Genomic DNA, 24,627 nt, shown 5'->3' on the forward strand with positions numbered 1-24,627 from the left:
ATAGATTAAGTTTCTGAATCAAGGCACCCAGGGCCTGAAAGTCAATCAGGTGGGCCTGTAATGAAAACATACTCTTTGTCTGAATTTATTTTCTTTTTTTTTTTTCTACTTCAGGAAAGCCTAAGTTTATGGAAGGACATTTATATAATGTCAGTTTTATTGTTCTAATTTTAGAAGAAAATCCATTTAGAAGGAGGGACCCTGGTAAATATAGTTGGAATCAGTTATAGTTTGGAGACTGAAGGAAAATATTATCTAATCACTTTTGAAAAGTGTGTGAATGAAAGATGATCCTTGACTTGGTAGCAGCCTTCCTTTCCAGGAACCCCTGAAGGAGTTGAAGGGCAAGTACTCAGAACAGGAAAGCACAGAACTTCTCGATTCCATAGCTCCCGCTGTGCTCCTGACAGTAATTTATGTCCCTCTATATGACCTGCTTCCCCAGTGGAACTACCCAGAGACAGCATGTGTGTTCAGTGGCCTGCCCATCTGTCCAGTCATCTTGACAGCCACGTGTCCTCCTTTTGTCCATGTAAAGTTGTACTGTCCACCAGGCCGAACATAGGCACAACCGTGAACCCATTTGATTTCTGACTTGCAGCTAACTAATCTGAGGATGTATGCTTAATATCTAGAACCTAGATTTGATTCTAGATTGACACCTATTACTGCCTATTATTACTGAAGTCTGTTCTTTTATTGAATTTCTACTAGGTCTTCTATGACATACTAAATTAGAGTAGAATTTTAATCACCTTAACTGGTAGTTTTCTAGTCTTGCCTTCAGGATTTTTTGATTCAGTACAGTATTATTAAATGTTTTTGTTTGTTTTTTTTTTCAGTCAGTGTCTTGCTGAATTTCCCAAGTTGGAGTTCAGGGACACAGATACAGCTCACTGCATCCTCAACCTGCTGGACTCAAGTGATCCTCCCACCTCAGCCTCCCAAGTAGCTGGGAATACAGGTGCATGCCACCACACCTAGGTGATTTTTTTTTTTTTTTTTTTTTAACTTTTTGTAGACTTGAGGTCTGGCTATGTTTCCTAGGCTGGTCTTGAACTCCTGGGCTCAAGCCATCCACCTGCCTTGGCTTCCCAAAGTGCTGGAATTACAGGTGTGAGCCACCGCACCCAGCCTAAATGCATTTTTAAAGTTTAACAGTCACGCCTGTAATGCCAGCAGTTTGAGAGGTCGAAGCAGGTGGATCACTTGAGGTCAGGAGTTCGAGACCAGCCTGGCCAACATGGCAAAACCCTGTCTCTACAAAAATACAAAAAAGTTAGCTGGGCATGGTGGTGCACCCCGGTAATTCCAGCTACTCAGGAGGCTGAGACAGGAGAATCGCTTGAACCCAGGAGGCAGAGGTTGCAGTGACCCAGATTGTGCTATTGCACTCCAGCCTGGGAAACAGAGCAAGACTTCATCTCAAAACCAAAACCAAAAACAAAACAAAACAAAACCCAGTAAGCCTACATAGCAAATAATAGCTCAAGTTGTCCCTCCACCCCCCTCTCTCCACCCCTGATTATTAACATAAACAATGTTTGAAGATGAGACAGCAGCAACCAAGGGCATATCAGCCAGTACATGTAGCTGTGTAGCTATCATGAAAGGGAAAAAGAAAGACTGGTCCCTTTCGGCTTGTCTGTCAGGCAGGCTGAAAGGCCTGTGAAATTATTGCTGACTATTTCTGGCAACTGAAACTATTTAGAGTAATTCTGTTGTAGGCTGTTAGAAGAGGAGAGGATTAGGGGCCAGTAAGATTTCTGAAGAGTAACTGGGTTGATCAATATAGTATCGCAGGGGGGTTATACATTGGCAGAAAGCAGTCACATATACATTTGCTATAAGTTCTTGATTTATTTTATTTAACTTATAAAACTTTTTAAATGAGGAAGCTACCCAGGAGTAGGAACAGATGCAGTGTATCTTCGCATGATTTTCCCTTGACCCTGAGTTCCCTGTGAGGCACACAGCTGCCAGTGACACAGGTATGGTCCTATCAGAGTCATGAAAGTTGCTTAATTCTTGCTATACCACTGGCCTGTTACACTCAGGTAACCCTCAGGTAGGTTACCTATTATACTTAGATACCTAACTTACAGCAAATGTATATGTGACTGCTTTCTGCCAATGTATAATCCCCCTGTGATACTATACTGACCAATCTTTTTTACTGGCCCCTAATCCTCTCTTCTTCTAGCAGCCTACAACAGAATTACTCTATATAGTTTCAGTTGCCACAAACAGCCAGCAATAATTTCACAGGCCTTTCAGCCTGCCTAACAGATAAGCCGAAAGGCACCAGTCTTATCTTTTCCCTTTAATGATAGCTACACAGCTGCATGTACTGGCTGATGTGCCCTTGGTTGCTATTGTCTCATCTTTGAATACTATTTATGTTAATAGTGGGGGTGGGGTGGGGCTGAGGGACAACTTGAGCTATTTGCTAAGTAGAGTTTACTGTTAAACTCAGGTAACCCTGAGTATAACTGGTATAGCCAGTGGTATAGCAAGAATTAAGCAACTTTCATCTCCCCACCTGGAAGAATTTGCATTAATAGTTTCTAAGCAGAAGAGGCAAAATCTTACCAAAGGTCTCCAAGACCTTGGGTGATCTAGCTATGCCTTTCTCTCACTCCTTTCCTCATTGATTTCATCTTTTACTCCTCCCCTTCACTGTAGCCACTCTGGTCTCCTCACTGATCTTAGAATACAGTATGCTGCCACCTCATGACCTTTTAATTGACTGTTGTCCTTGTCTGGAATGTGCCTTCTCCCAATCTCCGTATCTGTATAGCTTACTTACTTCCTTTAGGTTTTTACTAAAGTAGTACCCAAAAAAGAGAATAGAATGATAGTTACCAGAGGATGGGGGGTGAGGGAAATGAAGAGAAGTAGGTTAATGGGTGCAAACATACAGTTAGATAGAAGGAATAAATTCTTTTTTTTTTTTAAAGTCTCACTCTGTTGCCCAGGCTAGAGTGCAATGGTGCCATCTTGGCTCACTGCAACCTTCACCTCCCAGGTTCAGCCTCCCGAGTAGCTGGGATTACAGGTGCCCGCCACCATGCCCAGCTAATTTTTATGTTTTTATTAGAGACAGGAGTTTCGTCATGTTGACCAGGCTGGTCTAGAACAACTAACCTCAAGTGATCCGCCCACCTCAGCCTCCCAAAGTGCTGGGATTACAGGCCTGAGCCACCGCACGCCTGGCTAAATAGTACCTTTTTAATAAGATTTTCTCCGTTCATTCCCAGTACTACCAATCTCCCTTATTTTTACCCCATAGCATTTCATTATATTTTAATTACTACTGAATTATTTATTATCACCTCCTGCCCCTCTCCTACTAGAATGCAAATTCCAAAGGAACAACAGTTTTTGTCTATGTTTTTCCCCCCACTGCTCTGTCTCCCAGTGCCTGGAATGAAGTCTAGCACACAGTAGGTGCTAGATAAATATTTGTTGTTGAACGAGTCTTTTTGCTTTCATTTAAGAAAGTATTAACCAACATCAGATTCATCTAGTTCTTGAACCAAACTAAGTAAGGCCATCTCTTCATCTTAACAGAGTACCCCTAAACACAGCTTCTGCCTGTTGTTTCTCAGCAGCCTTGCATTCTGTCCTCTGACTCTGATATAATACCCTTTTATCTGGATAGGTCTGGTCCTGGTCCCAAGTTTAATCTGAAGACTATAATCACAAATTCATTTTCTCTCAAGAAAGCAGAACAAATATTAGAAGCTGTTGCTTCCTTGATATTAGGAAAGGCAAGATCACAGCACATTAATGGACCCTATTTTCAAAATTGGAGATGATTAGGAACATAGCACAAGTTAACTGTGCTCACATTTTGGGAATTTTTTCTGTTGCTAACTTATATCTGTATGTCTCTTTAAAACCAAATTGCCACCATGAGACTATTAAATTATTATCCTAAAGAGCCTTAGACTATTTTGGTTAATATTTCTAGAGTAAATTTGGAAGCTCAAACTCAGTAAATGAAGAAGTTCAAGGATGCTCTTACAAGTGTTTTGGAGCCTCAGGAAAAACTAAAATCATTTAGATGCCCAATAGGAAATGGCGCTGAGCAAGCCCTTTTTACTGTGAAAACAGAAAAGCCTGTCTTTTTCATAATCCTGATAAACACAAAGGTGTAAGGAGGCAAACTTTAAAAGCAAGGGCCTGCCAGGCGCGGTGGCTCCCGCCCGTAATCCCAGCACTTTGGGAGGCTGGGGCGGCAGATCACTTGAGGTCAGGAGTTCAAGACCAGCCTGGCCAACATGGCGAAACCCCATCTCTACCAAAAATACAAAAATTAGCCGGGCATAGTGGCATGAGCCTGTAGTCCCAGCTACTCAGGAGGCTGAGCAGGAAAATCACACGAACCCAGAGGCTGCAGTGAGCCGAGATCGCACCACTGCACTCCAGCCTGGGTGACAGAGCAAGACTCCGTCTCAAAAGCTAAGGCAAAAAAAGTTGTCTTTTGGCAATAGGTATTCATTATTTCTCTTTGCTTTTAAGAAAACAATTTTTTCAGATACTCAAAACAGTCTTTTGCCTTTAAACAGAAAAAAAAAGGTTTTTTAAAAAGGGTCTAGTACTTTTCAATTTCCGATTTTTCTTTACTTGCTATTAGAAAGCTTACTTTGGTGGGAAATTGGCGTGATTATTTAGAAATTGAGAGATAAGGAGTGAAAAGACTGAGACCCATAAACTGAAATTCAACTTTGGAAATGAATTTTTTAAAGTCTCACTTAATGAGACTTAAAAAATGAACCACCCAGCTGCACTGGAGTTTGTGTTGCAACTTTGAGGGTGTGAATTTAGCCTGACCTTCCCTAGTTTTCTTTACCTTTCTTTTCTTTTCTTTTTTTTGGGGGGGGCAAGGTGGGGACAGCGTTCTCACATTGTCTCCCAGGCAGGAGTGCAGTGGCGCGATCACAGCTTACTGCAGCCTCGACCTCCCAGACTCAAGTTATTGTCTCACCTCAACCTGACCAGTAGCTGGGACTGTAGGTGTCCACCACCACGCCTGGCTAATTTTTTATTTTTATTTTTGTAAAGTTGAAATCTCACCATGTTGCCCAGGCTGGTCTCAAACTCCTGGGCTCAAGCAATCTTCCTACCTCGGCCTCCCAAATTGCTGGGATCACAGATAGGTGTGAGCCATGCCTGGCCTCCACAGTTTAGATGGCTGTAGTGATGGCTATGGGTGGGCTACTTTTTCTACCCTCCACAAAGGTAGTCTTTCATGAAAATTGTGACCTACTCACCCTTTTCCCAAATGGCTTTGCAGGGGCGGGGCAGGGGATTCTCTTTTAAAGCAGTACTTGAGAATCTATTTCAGTTGCAAAATAGTTAACAAAATTTGATTTAAGTAGTTCTGACCTTGCTGTGCTTTGGACTTCTCCCATTTGACAGTCCTAAAGGTTCGTCATTCTAATTTTCTCCTGTTCCAATGGTGATTTTGACAGTGTAATCCAAAGTCTTTTAAAGCAATGTCTATTCATACCACTTTACAATCTTTATCTAATCTTTAGTGTTCTGGAGATTTAATTTGCTGACATTTCTTTTCTTCTTCTTTTTTTTTTTTTTTTTTGGAATTAACAGTCTTTATTGGGCTCAGACCAGGAGTCCATGGGTCTTGAGGACCTTTGTGTATTTGTCAGTTTTCTTCTCCACGTTCTTCTCGGCCTGTTTCCGTAGCCTCATGAGCTGTTTCTTCTTCCGGTACGGGATCTTGGCTTTCTCTTTCCTCTTCTCCTCCAGGGTGGCTGTCACTGCCTGGTACTTCCAGCCAACCTCGTGAGCCAAGCGCCCCAGATAGGCAAACTTTCTTGTAGGCAAACAGACGCACGACCTTGAGGGCAGCAGGAACCACCATCCGCTTTTTCTTGTTGTAGGGCGGTGGGATGCAGTCAAATACCTTGAGGCGGTCCAGGGCGGCCTGGCCTTGCTTGGTCTTGTGGGGTAGCATGCCTGGCGCTGTCCGCCAGAAGATGCTACTGGGCGCCCGGAAGTGGTAGGGGCCTCGGGAAGGGTTGGTGTTCATCCGTTTGCAGAGGAAAGCCAGGTACTTCAACTTGTTTCTGTAGAAATTGCCAGAAATGTTGATGCCTTCGCAGCGTACGACCACCACCTTCCAGCCCCGCAGTACCTGTTTAGCCACGATGGCCGCCAGGCGGCCCAGGAGATGGCCTCCACCATCAAGCACCAGAACCTGCACCTTCGCCATCTTCGGCAGCTGCCTCGGAAAAGCAATTTGCGGACATTTCTAATTCATGGTCTAAATTATTTGAGAGTTTTTTGAGATTGAGATTAAGCAGATCTCATAGCAGAATGGGGACTACAGGAGAAGTCATAGTATTTCAGTTTCAGTGTCTTTTGGTTTCTGTTGGCTTCCTTTCGAATCAAGGCTTACTAAGAGAGATTGGCTTTTAGGAGCTCATTGCCTTTTTAAAGTCCAATAATTATATGTGCTACTGGAGGATTTACAATTTTAGAGATCATCTGGAGGCTCTGTTCAAAGCTTTCATTTCTGGTTCTGAGAACTGTTTACATATGAAAATTTCAGACGCTGAAGTGCATATTAGGGACATGGAACCATTGCCTAATCTGTCAAATTTTCCCTGTAAAAGATTCCACTGTCCACATACTCTTAACGAACAACGTCCTAATGTCTCCTGAGAATAAATCAATATGGCTTTATACTCAGGATGAACAGCAGTTTGGTACCATTTGAGGCCTCCTCAGCTATCATATAATCCACCTGATCTATTGGGTGGACTAAGAAAGAATATGGGAAGAGAGTTCTTGTTTGAATCTTAGCCTTGGAAGTGAACTAAAGATGCTGTTCAGTTTAAAATGGAATTAGTACTGGAAGGAAAGTCATTCGACATTTCATGACTCTTTCTGCTATGTTTTTAACTCTATCAGATATTGTCTAATATCATAGATAGACCTTTCTGTTTTGTCAGGGTCTCTGAGAATTCCCAGATAATTTATTGGTCAATAGAGTTTGAAATGCTATTTAAACTTTGGATCACCAAGCACAGTGGCTCATTCCTGTGTAATCCCAGCACTTTGGGAGGTCAGGATGGGAGGACTGCTTGGGTCCAGGAGTTTGAGAGTAGCCTGGGCAACATAGTAAGACTAGTATGTCTAGTCTAGTCTAGTATATAGACTAATGTCTACAAAAACAACAAAGTTAGCCAAGCATGGTGGCACACATGTGTAGTTTCAGCTACTCATGAGGCTGAGATGGGAGGATCACTTGAGCCCAGGAGGTCAAGGCTGCAGTGAGCTGTGATCATGCCTCCACCGTCCAGCCTGGGTGACAGAGCAAGACCCTGTATCAAAAAAGAAATTAAAAAAGATAAAATAAACTTAAGATGGTAGATCTATTTTGGTGTTGATGAGAAATGCAGAACTACCCGTCAGTTTAACTCTAGCACCTAGCAGAAAGGGCCACTTCTGCTTGAGTCTCAGATGATATATATCACACTGTTGGAGTAAGTACCATTAAAAACCTGTCACTCAGAGCCATTCCCCTAGGATCTGTTGACTAGGTTGTGTGGTACTTAAAACACATCTGAATCATCATTGCTCAGAGAAGTGGAGATGGTTGACGTCACTCCCTGGTCCTAGCTTGGACCAGCCTGCAAATAATCTTTCCAAAAGCTAAATGGAGAAGAGGAATAAAAGAAAAAAAAAGTTCTTCAGAAACGAGGAAAGGTCACAAGTGACGTTATGGAAGAGTAGATGATACAATCTCAAAGGCGAGCCCTGCACTACTTCACTTGGTTTTCCTCGTGGCAGTGCCTCCTTTGGTTACCTGTGGTGAGAGGTGGGGTAAGAGGCCTAATTTGCCAGAGTTCAGACTGAGTTCATGTTGTACCTTTTTATAGTACTTTTGAGTATATTGGTATAAGGTTAGAATATTAATTTAGCCTGTTCATCTCCAGCTGTCCCACCATAAAGAGATTGTAGCTCCTGCAGCAGGCTTCCTATACTATGGAAAGAAACTAATAGCTGGTTACAGGCTGAAGCTGACAGGTTGCTCTTTCCTCAGCAGCCACTTAAAGTAACTTTAAACAATCACTGTTATTATGAAGCATTTATAGCCCACTTTTATGTTTTCAAAGTGCCTTATAATTTCTGTTTGCTTTCCTATTGATGTCCGTAAGAAGCACGTTAATATTGTTATGGTCACATGTTGCACATGACATACCAAAGGAACAGAGGATTAGGTAATCTTGGTACCATCTGTGGTCTGCTTTGGGCATTCTCAAAGCAGAAGCTGAGGTGTGCATTCTGTTCCTTTACTCACTGAACCCTTTCTCACTGTTTACTTTGGTGTGTGTGTATTGTGGCTTTTATACTTTTTTGACTGCCACTTACAGTAAGAAATGTATTTTACATAGTGTATACACACATACAATACATAAAACTGAACAGTTTCAGGAAACATTACTTACTCTTCATGAGATGGACTGTGATATTTTTCATTTTATTTTTTTAATGCCAGTTTCAACCCACTTAGTTAATTTTAAGGACTACCAGTTGGTTGTGACCCACCAAATACCATGTGTATTCTTTATGGAAGCTAAAGAATACACAATAGCACATTTTCCTAGAGCATCAGTTTTACTCAAAGTTAAAGGGAAAAACACATATTCAAACATATATGGGTACATTATGGAATTTAGCATGGAACTTCAAAGAGATTTGTTCTTATGATAGTCTACTTCATATTATACCACTATTCTTGACCCATCCCCCTGCCTCCTTCCCAGATGTGTCCATTCTTTCCTCTTCTGTTAAGGGAAATACACTAGAAAAATGTGAGAAATACTGTGCTTTTGGGACTTCGTTTGTTTGTTTGTTTGTTTGTGAGATAGGATCTCACTCTGTTGCCCAGGCTGGAGTACAGTGGTGCAGTTGTAGCTCATTGTAACCTTGAACTCCTGGACTCCTATCCTCCTATCCTCTTATCCTCCTGCTTCAGTCTCCTGAATAACTGGGACCAAAGGCTCATGCCACTGCACTCGGCTTTTTGTTTTGTTTTGGTAGAGACAAGGTCTCACTCTGGTTGCCCAAACTTGTCTCAAATTCCTGACCTTAAGTGATCCTCCCTTCCCCTTTGGCCTCCCATAGTGCTGGGATTACAGGAGCGAGCCACTGCACCAAGCCCCATAGAACTTTTAAGTTCATTATTGTGTAAACCCAAGTGAGGTCAGAAACTTTGTACAGTTTATTTTACAACTGTTATTCAGCACATATTCTGTGCCAGTCACTATTCTAAAAACTGAGAATATTGTGGCAAATGGAAGATAGGAATTATTTCCCTCATGGAATTTATATTCTACCACAAGTGGGGTATGTGGCATGGGGACAGGCAATAAACCAGCAAATCACTACAATACATAGTATATCAGATGGTAGGGGGGACAGTGGAAAAATATAAAAGAAGTACTGGAGTTGGAGGTTGGGTGGTACAGTTTTACAAAAATATGTTGGTCATGGAAGACCTATCTGAAAAGATAATATTTGGTTAAAGCAAAGACTCAAAGGAGACAGGGAAAGAATCGTGGATTTCTGGAAGAAGAACATTGTAGACAGAAGAAAGCAAATGCAAAAAGCCATGAAGTAGGAATGTACCTGCTATGTGCAAGGAAGGCACAACAGGCTCCTGCAGCTGGAGTAGAGCTAGCAAGGAGGAGAGTATTAACACGACCTCAGAGAGGTTGGAGGAGTTGGATTATAGGCAATTGTAACTTTGGTTTTTATTCTGAGTGAGATGGAAAGGTTTGAGCAGAGAAGTATTTGTGAGCTGACCTACATTTTAAGCTACTCTGGCTGCTATGTTGAGCATATACCGGGGAAGCTAGGTGCTGTGAAGGGAAGGTATAGGGGGATGTGGCTGGAAAACTAGTGGAGAGGCAGAGAGACTGTTAAAGGCGTTGCAGAATCCCATAGTAGTTACTGAGTTTGGAAAGACAGCAGGAGGTTGTACTTGGAGGTGGGGAGGGGAGATTAAGAGTTTGGTTTTACCACAATGAGATACTATCTCACACCAGTTGGAATAGCTATTACTAAAAAAATGAAAAAAAAAAAAAATGCTGGTGAGGTTGTAGAGAAAAACACAAGGCTTATACACTATTGGTGTGAGTGTAAATTAATTCAACCCCTGTGGAAGACAGTGTGGTGATTCCTCAAATACCTAAAAATGGGCCGGGCGCGGTGGTTCACACCTGTAATCCCAGCACTTTGGGAGGCCGAGCCGGGTGGATCATGAGGTCAGGAGATCGAGACCATCCTGGCTAACACAGTGAAACCCCGTCTCTACTAAAAATACAAAAAATTAGCCGGGCGTGCTGGCCGGCGCCTGTAGTCCCAGCTCCTCCGGAGGCTGAGACAGGAGAATGGCGTGAACCTGGGAGGCGGAGCTTGCAGTGAGCCAAGATCCCGCCACTGCACTCCAGCCTGGGTGACAGAGCAAGACTCTGTCTCAAAAAAAAAAAAAAAAAAGGTAAGACCTAAAAATGGAAATACCACTCGACCCAGCAATCCCATTACTGGATACATACCCAAAAGAATACAAATAATTCTATCATAAAGACACATGCACACATATGTTCATTGCAGCACTATTCACAATAGCAAAGACATGGCATCAACCTAAATGCGCATCAGTGATAGACTGGATAAAGAAAATGTGGTACATATATGCCATGGAATACTATGCACCCATAAAAAAGAATGAGATCATGTCCTTTGCAGGAGCATGGATGGAGCTGGAGGCTATTATCCTTAGCAAACTAACACAGTAACATAAAACCGAATACCACATGTTCTGACTTATAAGTGGGAGCTAAATGAGGAGAACAAATGGACGCAAAGAGGGGAACAACACACACTGGGGTCTGCTAGAGGGTGGAGGGTGGGAGGAGGGAGAGGATCAGGAAAAATAACTAATGGGTACTACGCTTAATAGCTGGGTGATAAAATAAGCTGTACAACAAACTTTGATGACACAAGTTTACCTATATAACAAGCCTGCACATGTACCCCTGAACTTGAAATAAAAGTTAATTTTTAAAAAAAAAAAAGTTTGGTTTTAGGCATATTCCTTTTGAGCAACCTATTATCCAAGTGAAGATATTAAGTAGGCAGTTGGATATATATGTGATCATTGATTTCCCTCAGGCAATCTAGGCATGATGTTATAGCTGTTGGAAAATAGTTTAGAAACTTGTCTGGATTCTATCTTCCTACTCTCTATACCTGTTGGGATAGTGAATTTTTAAATAAGAAAACAAGAAACTGTCGTTCTCTTTTCCTCTCTCCCTCCAACAACAATATCATGCTCTTTAAGGCTGATTTAGTTATATTTAAGAGCAGTCAGCATCAGGATTGGAATTAAACTGACTTCGTACTGTGTTTTTCCCTTGGTTCTTTTTTGACACCCAAAATATGATTGGCATATCCTTGGAGAACCTAGCATTCTTTGGATTGTGATCCACTACCTATTTTATCCTTTCTTAGCATGTACATATTATTTAGCTCAGTGATTTGAAACCAAAAGAACCCATACATCATCCCATCCCCCCATTCCTGCCTCATTGAGAATCAGTGTGCCTAATGAGAGATGTTACTGATGGGATTCTGTTATGTATATGAATGATGTTGAGGTAGAAACAATGTTGAGAAACACAGTGTTTCATTTTTATTTGTTGAACATCTTCCCCTTATTTTCATGCAACAAATATTTATTGAGGTAGTCAATATGCTAGCGAAGATGAGAGACAGACCCTGCATTCAAGGAGCTCACTGTATTATAGGTGAGCCGGAAGTAAGCCGTTATTATATGCTATCGTAGAATTGAATGCGTTGGGTGCTGTGGGGAGGGGTTAGAGCTTTCTGGGAAGTGTTAATCTTGAACTGAACCTTAAGGTTAAATAAGTATTTTCCAGACAGTACTAAGCTTAAGCAGAAGACACTATTAAGCAGAAAGAACAACATATAGGCTGGGTGTGATGGCTCACACCTGTAATCCCAGCACTTTGGGAGGCTGCGGTGGGCAGATCACGGGGTCAGGAGTTCGAGACCAGCCTGACCAAAATGGTGAAACACCGTCTCTACTAAAAATACAAAAATTAGCCAGGCGTGGTGGCACACGCCTGTAATCCCAGCTACTCAGGAGGCAGGAGAATCGCTTGAACCTGGGAGGCAGAGGTTGCAGTGACCCAAGATCGCACCATTGTACTTCAGCTTGGGTGACAGAGCCAGACTCCGTCTCAAAAAAAAAAAAAAAAAGGAAGAACAACATATAAAAAAGGTACAAAGCTGTGACTTCCAGTATTTGAGGAATAAGAAGTAATTTTGATGTATTTGTAGTTAAGGAAATAGGCTGGAGAGGTAGGCAGGAGTCAGATCTGGGGAAGCCTATATTCTTGAAATAAACCCAGTTCTAGCCTAGAGGGAAAATTTGAGAGCTGCAAAATACAGATTTTGAAAAGCTAATGTAAAAGAGATGAACTGCTTTCCCCAATGAATGACCTGTGTAGTTGATCCTGTAAAGAGATGATAATTTACCAAGGCAGTAGCAAAAGGAACCATTAAGCTAACAATTTGCCGATAAGCCTTTTTAAAAATTTCTTCTAATCTCTTTTTTAACGTGATAGTGGTACTACATCTGAGCATGTGTAAGATTTCAGATAAGTCTAATGTGGTTATCCTTAATTAGGATTCTGAGTAAAAGAGGTAAAACAGGAGATGGTGAAAGCAGAGTGAATTTTTTTTTTTTTTTTTGAGATGGAGCCTTGTTCTGTTGCCCAGGCTGGAGTGCAGTGGCGCAATCTCGGCTCACTGCAGCCTCTGCCTCCTGGGTTCGACTGATTCTCCCACTTCATCCTCCTGAGTAGCTGGGACTACAGGCACATGCCCCCATGCCTAGCTAATTTTTATACTTTTAGTAGAGATGGGATTTTGCCATGTTGGCCAGGCCGGTCTCAAACTCCTGACCTCAGGTAATCCGCCTGCCCCAGCTTCCCAAAGCTCACATGGTGGCTCACGCCTACTGGGATTACAGGCATGAGCCACTGCACCCAGCCGAATTTTTCTTTTTTGAACAGACACTTACTACAGTACTTATGAGTCAAGGCTGTTCACTGTGCTTTGCAAATATTAACTCATTATCCTCATAACAACCCCATGAATTCAGTACTTTGTGATCTACATTTTACAGACAGGAAACTGTCAGAGTCAGAATTTGAAATCAGGTGTTCTGGCTCCCAAGTCCATGCTCTGAACCTCTGTATCTGCTGCTTCTGATGTATGGGTATCCTAGCTCCTCAGAAAATTGTTCTACAGTAGAAGTCCCAGGAAGGCCCTCAGGGTGTCCCGAAACTCCTGAAATTCTATGGCAAAATGTTGTGTGTACATTTTTCAGCAAGAGAGTCAGTGGCTTTCCTCTGTTTGTCCAAAGGGTCTACAGTGCAGAAGAGTTTAGCACTGCTTACCTTATCGTGTCCTTTCCATTGTTAAAGGGCTCCTGTTGGCATAAGGATTCTTTTGGAAGAACAAGATGTTTACAAACCCATTCAGACTTCTTAGATAACAATGTTCTAAATTAATTGCTTATCCGGTTGATCTTCCTGGGAACTTTTTCACAAATATTTATGCCAGGTCCCAGATTCAGAGATTATAATTATTTCATGTAGGGTAGGGCCTGGCATCTGTTTTGAAAAACCTTTCCAGATGATTCTGATATAGGTCGTCAGTTAAGAACCACTAATAGTATCCTCTAGAGAATGGGGATACTACTTTATAGTCAAAGATAATCACTTGCATTTCACATGAGACCTTTACATGACCCACCATTAGCCTACCCCCATCACCCCAGTTTTCACTTTTTTTTTTTTTTTTTTTTTGAGACAGTTTCACTCTTGTCACCCAGGCCAGAGTGCAGTGGCACAATCTCGGCTCACTGCAACCTCTGCCTCCTGGGTTCAAGTGGTTCTCCCGCCTCAGCCTCCCAAGTAGCTGGGATTACAGGTACCCGCCACCACGCCCAGCTAATATATATATATATTTTTTTTTTTTTTTTTTTTTTGCATTTTTAGTAGAGACAGGGTTTTACCATATTGGCCAGGCTAGTCTCGAATTCCTAACCTCAGGTGATCTGCCTGCCTCAGCCTCCCAAAGTGCTGGGATTACAGGCATGAGCCACCACACCTGGCCCCAGTTTTCACTTCTAAATGTTCTTTACAGAGCCTAGCGCTGTCTCAAGGTCTTCTTTGTGCCCTTATTTGAAATAAGAGTTCTCCTCTCTTATCTGCCAAGTACCAGATGAGTTAGAAAATACCTCTTTCCCAGAAGCCCACAGCTGGCATAAATCTTTGAAAGTAGTGCTCTAGTACATCCCTTGTTGTTGTTGTTTGTTGAGACAGAGTCTTGCTCTGTCACCAGGCTGGAGTGCAGTGACACGATCTTGGCTCACTGCAGCTTCACCTCCTGGGTTCAAGCAATTCTCCTACCTCAGCCTCCTGTGTAGCTGGAACTACAGGTGCGTGGTACCACACCTGGCTACTTCTTTGTATTTTAGTAGAGACAGGGTTTCACCATGTTGGCCAGGATGGTCTCAGCCTCCTGACCTCGTGATCCGCCTGCCTCGGCCCCCCAAAGTGCTGGGATAACAGGCGTGAGCCACCACACCCGGCCTTCCTTTTTTTTTTTTTTTTTTTTTTTGACAGTCTTGCTTTGTCACCCAGGCTGGAGTGCAGTGGCGCTATCTCAGCTCACTGCAGCCTCCACCTCCCAAGTTCAAGCTATTCTCCCGCCTCGGCCTCCTAAGTAGCTGGGACTACAACTGCGCGCCTCCACGCCCAGCTAATTTTTGTATTTTTGGTAGAGACAGGGTTTCTCCATGTTGGCCAGGCTGATATGGAACTCCTGACTTGAGGTCCGCCTGCCTCAGCCTCCCAAAGTGCTGGAATTACAGGCCTGAACCACCACACCCACCCATGCTCTAGTACATCCTAAAGAATACCTTTAGTTCCTCTTTCCTGACATTACTCTGCTTAAATTCACCAGATTCAAGCTTTTTGAGAATCCTGTCTCAGCATTTTGGGCATCAGGCCATGTTATATATAGGTCACAAACTCCTAGCCTTGTTAGTTGACAGGTTAAAAGCAAGGAAAATAGTTGGATGGACACTTCTGGGAGAGAGAACACACATATTATGGAGAAGGGAATACAGGCACCATTTAAAGTAAGGAAGGTAAGTTGATACTAAATGTAGAAGGACTGGAAGTACTTGAGAAAGAGGCTATTTGGATCTCATAGCCACAGTTTTAAGAGGTCAGTATGCTGTTGAAGTGTAGACATTTGCCATGAAAGGCAGAGAGTGAGAATAGTGTACTAGACAAGCACTTTTTAACTTTGTTTTTAGAGCAAAATGAGAGAGAAACAGGTATAGTTACTGATCATAGAACTTGCTCAGATAAATGTTTTCCTACAGCGCTAAGAGCATAGCTAGGAAAGTCATTAGTGACAGAAAACAGTAGGACGTGGTGACTTAGAGCAAGTCTCCTCCTACTCCCTCTTACAGTATAAGGGCCTTATAATCTGCTGCTTTGCAATCTGCCTGTTCCTGAATGTATATACCAATCAGCGTTGCCCTCAATAAAAGTACTTCCTGTAGCTTTTTTAAAAAACAGCATGCTCTGAATTAAGTAGGCTATGGTAGAATCATAGTCAAGAAGTTTGTATTATGAGAAGAAAATTCATTTATTTGCTTGCTTAGAGGTTTTTTGTTCTTATAGTCATCAGGTTTACCAATGTTGAGCCCAACAAGCTTTTTCCAACCATAAGACCTGGGAAATAAGGTTTTACAAAAGAAACAACTTTAAAACTGATATTTTAAAAAATAAAAAATAAGAGGTAGTATGGCACTAGTTATTGTGGGGAGAAATAAAAATCAAGGTTTAGCATCAAATTTCTGTTTGAATCCTAATTCTGTGTACCACATACGTGACTCTGGATGTTAGTCTTTCTAAACCTCAGTTTCGTTATCTGTGAAATGAGAGAGGAATGATATCTACTTTGTTTGAGATCATTGTAATGTGAATTAGAAATAATATCATTAATAGGTAACTTAGTAAGTGGTAGCAGCTTCTATTAATCATAGAGAAAAAAAATCACAGACTTGATTATTCCTGGTATACAAGTTGTGCCTTGAAGACAGGCCTTCTAGAAGGAGGTAGAGTTGCAGGTTGTCACAGTTCTATGACAATGGAGTAAATAAGGGTGTACTTTGCATTATATGGGCCAGTTTGTCTTGATTTGGGGAGACCTGCACTGACCGAAAGAGAAAGGAAATAGGGATGCATATTTCTAGACACAACGCTGTTCTTTTCCTCCTACCTGGCTCCCTGCGATGTCCTCATTTTACCTTGTTGCTTTCCTGGCAGGTGGCTGTGAAAAACAATATCGATGTCTTCTACTTCAGCTGCCTCATCCCACTCAATGTGCTTTTTGTAGAAGATGGCAAAATGGGTAAGTACGTTCCTGCCTATCCTGCTGAATATACCTTTGCCCTTCCTCTGCATGTCAGTCAAAGCATAGCCCCAGAAGTTTTTAGTTATTTTGAGGTTAAAAAATTGAGTAAGGATATTCTAAAGCTCTTAATAATTGTTTATTATTTATTCTTCTGTGTCACAATCGTTCTTGCTCTGCCATTGGTCTCTAAATCACACTGCCCAATATCTGAATAATCCAGTCACCCCAGGATACAGAGTAAGAGGTTTGGGGACCAGGTAAATATGGATTCGAGTCTCAGCTCTGCCGTTTATTTGCTATGTGACTGGTCAAAGTGGTATACTTTTTGGAACTTCCATTTCCAAATTTGCAGTGCAAATAATTTTTATAATTATTTCATGAGATAATACATGTAAATTTAGCACTTTACTCTGTACTAAGTTCATACTGCCTCAAGCTAAGAATTCAGTAATTTGTAATAAACCATCAGAACTCCCGACGTGCCTATTGACATTTCTCTCTTCCCTTATTTATGAACCACAATCTAATAAAACTGGCTTATATTGGTGCATATTAAACTATGTTGGCACTTAATTGATTTGATTCTCACAATAGCTCTTGGAGTAGGCAGGACAGATGTAATTATAGATAAAGAAATTAAGGCTCAGAAAGGTCATAAGTCACCAAAATAGGAAAACGAGCCAAAATGAAACCCTAGATGTAGACTCTTTTCCAATGTGTCCTAGTGTTGTTGATGAGGGATTAATTGATCTGAAGTATAGCACTTTTGCAGAACTCAGCATTGGCTCCAGTCCTAGCCTGCTGCTAGCTATATTGCAAGGGCCAGCATGACAAAGGAAAATATGATGCAAGGCATCAAAAATCAGAATACTGACAGATTATGCACATCCATCCTTCCCCTCTGCTTCCCCATACAGAGCGCCAGGTCTTCCTTGCAACATGGAAGGATATTCCCAATGAAAATGAACTTCAATTTCAGATTAAAGAATGTCATTTAAATGCTGGTGAGTAATATACTCTAAATTTCATTTTCATCTTAGTAAATCAAATTAGATATTTGAAATTTTAATCTTTCTTTTGCCTACCCTTTTATCCTCCCCTGTATCTACTATGTTTCTAGTGGGTGTATATGGTAGATACATTACTTTGGAAACCTCTGTTTAAAAAGGTATATTTGATGTAGGTATGTTTTGATGTAGGTACTAGATTACTTACAAGCTAACAGATTTAAGAAACAAGCTAGAATCGACCCATCTAAAGATGTGTTCTTCACTAAAGATGTGTTAGTTCTGTTACTTAAACATCCTAATAATCAAAAACTGAAGTGGCATTTGAGAACATGCACTCCCCTAGTAATTGAAAGGACCATTTCTTCTTTTATATCAATTTTTGGTATTGGAGGAAGGTTAACTTTCTTTCTGAGATTCTGTACTTAGAACCCTGTGTTTATAATTAAATAATGTATCATAGTTAGTGAAAGCCTTGTTGGGCCAAGCATGGTGTTTCATACCAGTAATCCCAGCACTTTGGGAGGCCAAGACGGAAGGATCTCTTGAGTCCAGTTCAAGACCAGCCTGGACAACATAGTGAGACCCTGTCTCTCTAAAAGAAAAAAAAAGCCTAGTTGGTAACCTTTTACTACACTGCCCTGTGCCAGCTTTCATATGATGATACTAACCTCTTTAATCACCATTAAAAAGCTCTGTACTCTTTCGTAGTTAACTTTATTACTGTAAAGGAACTTGAAAGGGGTATCCCAAGAAGAGAAACAATAGCAGCTATTAGTCCCTTGGGCTGTGTTTCTCTCAAGGATTTCTCAGGAATGAAAGGAGCCCTAAGTTATTCAGAGTCCTGCCTTTGTTTCACTGTTGCTCTCTTTCTCTTTAGAGCTTTTTCTTTCTCTCTCTTTTGAGGTTAGTACTAGGCTTTGTGAGTTTGAATGAAAGTGAGCCTTGGTGCTTGGTCGGTACCTCCTCTTTCCTCATTTACCCCTCATTTACTCCTGCATACATTGGTGGTTCTCATAAGGGATTTGCAGCACACTGCCGTCCTCCCATTGCAGCTGGAGCATAGCGCTGGGGGAAGGAGGCAACACGGCACTACAGAAAGCAAATAATAATAATAATAATAATAATAATAATAATGCCTTCTCATTCCAGATTCCCCCACCTCCTCCCGCCCCCGAGACGGAGCGTCGCTCTGTCGCCCAGGCTGGAATGCAGTGGCACACTCTCGGCTCACTGCAATCTCCACCTCCTGGGTTCACGCCATTCTCCTGCCTCAGCCTCTGGAGTAGCTGGGACTACAGGCGCCCGCCACCACGCCCAGCTAATTTTTTTTGTTTTTTTTTTTTTTTTAGTGGAGACGGGGTTTCACCCTGTTAGCCAGGATGATCTTGATCTCCTGACCTCGTGATCCACCTGCCTTGGCCTCCCAAAGTGCTGGGATTACAGGCGTGAGCCACTGCACCCAGCCCAGCTTTTTGTTTTTAATTTTAGTTTTTTATGGCTCTATGTAATATTCATCTTCCGTGTTCAGATGAATCTTTTAGGCCTTTTGAAACCCAACATCGTAGTGATCAGCTTCTTCCTGTGATACCTTTTAAACTTGATGCTCCTATAGGCCCTCTCTGAGACATTCAGGAGACTGAAGCCCTCCTGGAACCCTCAAAAGACATTCAGACAGGCATCTTTGCATATAGAAACTTCAGGCAGATGTTTGCCTCTGATAATAATTGTTTCATGCCTCTGGAGCTCTTGGAGAGGTGTTTGAAGCATGGTCTTCTGTAATTTCCATCATAATAATTGTTTCAAGTTAATTCAATAATTGATTTTTTTCATTTTGTGCCATATTTGAAGAAGATGACAGTGTCATCTGTCCCTCACTTTGAGGCTCACTGGTGGATCCTGTTAGAGGAGCCGCCTCTGTACCCAGCTAGGAAGAGACCAGGCCCCTGGTTATATTCACCTTTGTGGGACTTGGTTCAATGGCAACATTTCAAATAGTATGTTCCTCAGAACACTTTTCCCTTAAGGAAAAGGGTTTTGGGCTGGGCGTGGTGGCTCACACCTGTAATCCCAACACTTTGGGAGGCCGAGGCCGGCGGATCACGAGCTCAGGAGATCGAGACCATCCTGGCTAACACAGTGAAACCCCATCTCTACTAAAAATACAAAAAATTAGCCAGGTGTGGTGGTGGGCGCCTGTAGTCCCAGCTACTTGGGAGGCTGAGGCAGGAGAATTGGCTTGAATCCAGGAGGCGGAGGTTGCAGTGAGCCGAGATTGTGCCACTGCACTCCAGCTTGGGCAACAGAGCGAGACTCCATCTCAAAAAAAGAAAAGAAAAGAAAAAGGGTTTTGTTATCAATGAAAGTTGAAATATACAGCATATGCTAGGCTTCACCTAGAAATTGCCATTGCACGTTAGCAGACTAAAAGTTCTGAGAAGTGCTATATTGAAGAAACCTATTTAACTCAGTGTGTTAACTGAACTTATTTGGCCTTGGAATTTAAAATCACAAAATGCTTATTAGTAACATCATGTGGACCACCAGTGTTCCTTGAACATGATCTGGAAAACACTCTCTGAGAGAGAGCAAAGATAAACCAGAGTGATTGGAAAGCAGGTTTGGTTTCAGACATGTTCAGTATGAAAGGGACATGGTTGTTCAAAAAAGAAAATAGAAGTTTGGGTGACTGAGGACTTTGGTGTGTCAAAGTAACAGAATGAAAAAATCCTCCTGCTTTTAGACTGGAGTTTTGAACTCTTATTGCACCTCAGCATGTTTTTGTGATCTTATCAAAGAGGAAGTGTCTGGCATTTCTCCTAGTGGGGCTGTGCCCTTTGATGTTGTTTCTCAGAGCAAATTCAGTTTTGATCAATTCTGTCATGGCCTCACGCCAGTCGCTCCATGCTGTAGGTGCTGCAAATACCAGTGAATCAGATTCCAGTGATACATTGCTCTGTGGCCATGCCGCACATGAAACGGGAAAACAGCCATTTCATTTTCTCCAGGAGTCCATCATTTTCCCACACTAAATCACAGCTAGTCTTGCAAGACCACTTCCTGCAACTAATCCTTTCCAGCTCTTCCTTTGAGTCCACCCCCAGGTCTGGAGTGCCCTGGCCTTTAGATTTCCTTCCAGTCTCAAGGGCTCTATTAACGTGAACATTTTCGGGTTTAGTGCCTTCTGATTTAACACCCTGGGTCTAGCTGAGAGCTAAAAATACCATCCTTTCCAGCTGATCTGCCCTAATCACAATAGCACCAACACTTTAAATAGCTTTTCTGTGCTAGCATAGACATTTGACAGATGGAACTAACACTCTGAGGGCTACAGGAAGTCACAGGCTTAAAGGACTTACCAACTTAGCACTGAGCTTTACTTTGCTCTTTCATGTCTTTCTAGAGAATAAAGAAACGGACCGTCTTCCCAAGTCTTAATAATTAATCAGATCTTAAGAGAAAAGTATATGATGGGAGTGCTTATGATACCACTAATTGTTTAAGTACTAGAAAATGTTAGATCAGAAAGCTGCTGACAGAACTCTCTCCTTTCTAGCACTGCTCATTTCTGTGGATGTTGGGAGATCTCTATGAATCTGTTTTACATCTTACCATTACAGCTACATTTGGGGTTAATAGGTATCTGGGACTACTGTCTTAAGTGCACAAGAAGTAGTTGCCTCTCCAGCCATATCTGGAAAGGAATCTTTGTAACAAACAGTTCTACAAATCTGTTTTTTAAATTAAGTGTTTATAATATTAAGAAAAGCTCAGAGACTTAATGTATCTATTTTCATTAGTTAGGTACTGTAATGAGAGACCAGTATTTGTTCCAGCCTGGGGGCTAGGTAAGGGTGAATTCTGTTTCATTGTTTTGTTGTGGCTTTCCCCATCCTTTGGAATATTTCAAAAATGGAAACACTTCCAGCTAGCACCTAACTATAATTTGGTTGCTTAAATGGTAAAAAGCACTCTTTTCAGCAATCATAGTGGTTTTGAACTTGCTAATAAATACCACAGCAGGTCCACAGATGTAAATTCCCCCATTCCCACTCTCTAATATGAGTACCTCCTTCACCCTTATTGCTGTCAGAGGATGTGTGACCTTAACTAAAGTAGAAAGATAAAGGAAGGAAGATCACATCCATACCTTCTAAGAGTTCAGACCCCAGATTCAAAATGCCAAATTTATGGAAGGATACAAAAGAACCATAAGAAATCTTATCTTGGCTGGGCTGAGTGGCTCACACCTGTAATCCCACACTTTGGGAGCCTGAGGCAGGAGGATGATGTGAGCCTGGGAGGTCGAGACTGCAGTGAGCCGTGATCATGCCACTGCACTCCAGTCTGGGCATCAAAGAAAGACCCTGTCGAGAGAGAGAGAAAGCAAGGAAGGAAAAAGAAAAGAAATCATATCTTGAATGAAGTGTAACTCTATTTGACCATCTTTTTTTATTCTGTGCTTTGGGATAAATCTCAGTGTCTTATGCCTAAGATGATATCTTAAGCACACACTGAAACAACATTACATTACATGCTCATTCTCAAAGTCTCACAACTATAAGATTCCGTCATGTTTCCCAGAAGTTCAAAATGTGTTTTAAAAAATTAAAAACTGTAATATCTTGTCAAGAATTATATCCCTGTCTGACCAGGAAGCCTCCTTATATCTGGCTTCCCTTGCCATTCTTAATCATACATTTAGCAAAATCTGATCATTCTGCAATCTGTAAATCTTCAAACTGAAACCTAATACCTAAAATATATAAAAATCAAATCACACATACTAATGTTATGGAACCCTCTAGCCTTCCGATAAAAATCACAGTGCAGTCATTCATTAGGAACAGAGCTAGGTTGCTGGCCAGAATGCTTCCAAATGTATTAAAGTTACATCAGTTCAACTTGCTTATTCTTCCTGGCTGTTTGCCATGTTTTCTAATTCTAGAAGAGTGAGAGTGAGTGAGTGAGAGAGAGTTTCTTAGCCTGTCATCTCTTAGGTGGTGAAATAATTGAGATTATTTCATAATTATTTCTGTAGGAGTCTGGCCCTTGCCACATATATACGCTAGAATGTATTTGTGCCTGTGCAGCAAGGTGGCTGTTCAACAAAGGCTCCTACTTTGTGTGTGTTTGGGTTTCCTGGGAAATGAGCAAAGGCCTGGAAAGTTAGGAATGATTTTTACAACTTAAAGCAAGCCCCTCTGTGTTCAAGACAATCGTGTCAAAAGGCATTAGCCAAACCCTAGCTGATGATGTTGCCTAGCAACCCAGTCAAAGCTGCAAGAGCCCTTCATTGTGGGAACCAGGATGGCAGCCAGAACTGCCTCATCCCCCACTAGATGATTAAAAGGGCATATTAAGGCCCCTTCTTCCAGCAATATTGCATGTAAGTACCCTGAGATACATTTTTTGACTCCTCAAATAGAGCCATTTCTTGACTACTCTGCTTGGTGTTAATGAAAACCTTGGAAATAAAAGAGGAAAAGCTAAGTAATAACTAAGTGTGTTAAAAACGTCTCATGAAAGGAGTCTTAGTGCCTCCTCTCCCGAGCTGTCAGTGGTTTGAATGTGGGAGAAAGACACCAGGGTGAGAGCTACCTGCAAAAGTAGTTCACATCTATGTCTATGGTATTATGTAAATATTGGCATCTCCAACACCTATCAGAGCAGATAGTGATGAGAGGTACCTGTTGTATCGCAGATAACGTGGGAAACACAGTGATGAAAAACTGCAGGATCCCTTTGTTCAGAGAGCTTACTGTTCAGAAGGGTAGAAAGACCATCCATCATGGCAACCTTTTCCCAGAGTGCACAATAGAATATGACAGATTTTTATGTGGGGAGCATTTAGTTCTTGAAGTAGGCATGAGTAATTTGAATGCTGTCTTCAGAAATGAATATAATAAACAGTCAACAAAGAAGCAGTGCTTGTCATCTCTATTCTTAAAGTTTCTCTGATAACAGCAACATCTCATAAAGAGAGAAATAACCTTTAATTCTGGAATGTTATGTCTTTTTGAGGCTATAGTCATGAGGAAGAGCCAAAACACCAACCCATTCTTACCCTGAGTTGGTGACTATGAAAACTTCTGTCATGACCAGCAGCAGCAGCTGGGATCTTAGGATCTAGCAGCAGTCACCTTTGCACAGCTTCAGTCTTTCTCAAAATCTGTGGTTGAGACAGTTTGTTCTGTTATTATTTTCAAGGCATAGTATTCCCTAAAGGCTTAAGAAATCATTTTTGCCTGCTTTGAGGAAAAAAAAAAAATCTTAAACATCTAGGTTAATAAATTTGATTTGCAGTTGAATTCTGCAGCTCTGGGCCCTTCCAGATCCTGGCAGTTGAGGCCCGAGTGGCTCACAATGAAGTAGTAGTGACTTGGGAAGTAGCGCTGTGGATGTGGTCATCAGTCTGTGTGTCCCCGTTGATCTGGAGCCAGCATCCAGAAACAAATACCAACATGACAGTCACTATGGCTTACCCACACACTCATTTCTGTCTTTGTCCTCTTCAGAGCCTTCTTTACCTGTCTAGCACCTAATTTGAGATTGCCAACTCCTTAGGCCCACCAATTTCATAATCTCCAAAGGTAACTCACACTAATCCATAGGTGTACCTTATTCTGTGTTCAGTCCTGGAATCTGATAGGCAGACAATTCATGAACCTGTTCTTCACTTTTTGCTGTTGTGTGGGAGAATGGCTTCTGAAATGTACACATGTCCCTGTGACAGTACTTGTCAGGGAACTGAACACACGTGGCTCATAAGGATGTGAGAATAGAGTATACATTTGTTTGAGATTTTAACTGAAGGTGTTGGATTTTGAATCTGTATTTCTAGACACTGTTTCCAGCAAGTTGCAAAACAACAATGTTTATACTATTGCCAAGAGGAATGTGGAAGGGCAGGACATGCTGTACCAATCCCTGAAGCTCACTAATGGCATTTGGATTTTGGCTGAGCTACGTATCCAGCCAGGAAACCCCAATTATACGGTAAGGCCTTTCTCAGAATGGGTAAGATGGATTAGAAGAGGGAGGTGACAGC

At 41.7% G+C, this 24,627-nt stretch overlaps 1 protein-coding gene and 1 pseudogene across 7 annotated transcripts in view; one reads left to right on the forward strand and one right to left on the reverse strand.

The window, feature by feature from the left end:
- Positions 1 to 24,627, forward strand: part of AP2B1 (adaptor related protein complex 2 subunit beta 1) — a 137,865-nt gene that overhangs the window by 106,326 nt on the left and 6,912 nt on the right. For 5 of the 6 annotated variants that reach the window (XM_021928937.2, XM_021928941.2, XM_021928939.2 and 2 more), the window contains 3 exons: positions 16,482 to 16,566; positions 17,487 to 17,573; positions 24,421 to 24,575. In XM_021928937.2, the coding sequence (XP_021784629.2) occupies positions 16,482 to 16,566; positions 17,487 to 17,573; positions 24,421 to 24,575 (327 nt within the window). Of the gene's footprint in view, positions 1 to 16,481; positions 16,567 to 17,486; positions 17,574 to 21,376; positions 21,812 to 24,420; positions 24,576 to 24,627 lie in introns of those variants that run through there. The other variant, XM_021928942.2, reaches the window with a different exon arrangement.
- Positions 5,592 to 6,248, reverse strand: LOC108582623 (annotated as a pseudogene). Its single transcript, XR_001896321.2, has one exon. The product of XR_001896321.2 is annotated as a 60S ribosomal protein L13a pseudogene (transcript).

The sequence above is a fragment of the Papio anubis genome, chromosome 17, assembly GCF_008728515.1.
Source record: "Papio anubis isolate 15944 chromosome 17, Panubis1.0, whole genome shotgun sequence".
Classification (NCBI taxonomy): Eukaryota; Metazoa; Chordata; class Mammalia; order Primates; family Cercopithecidae; genus Papio; species Papio anubis.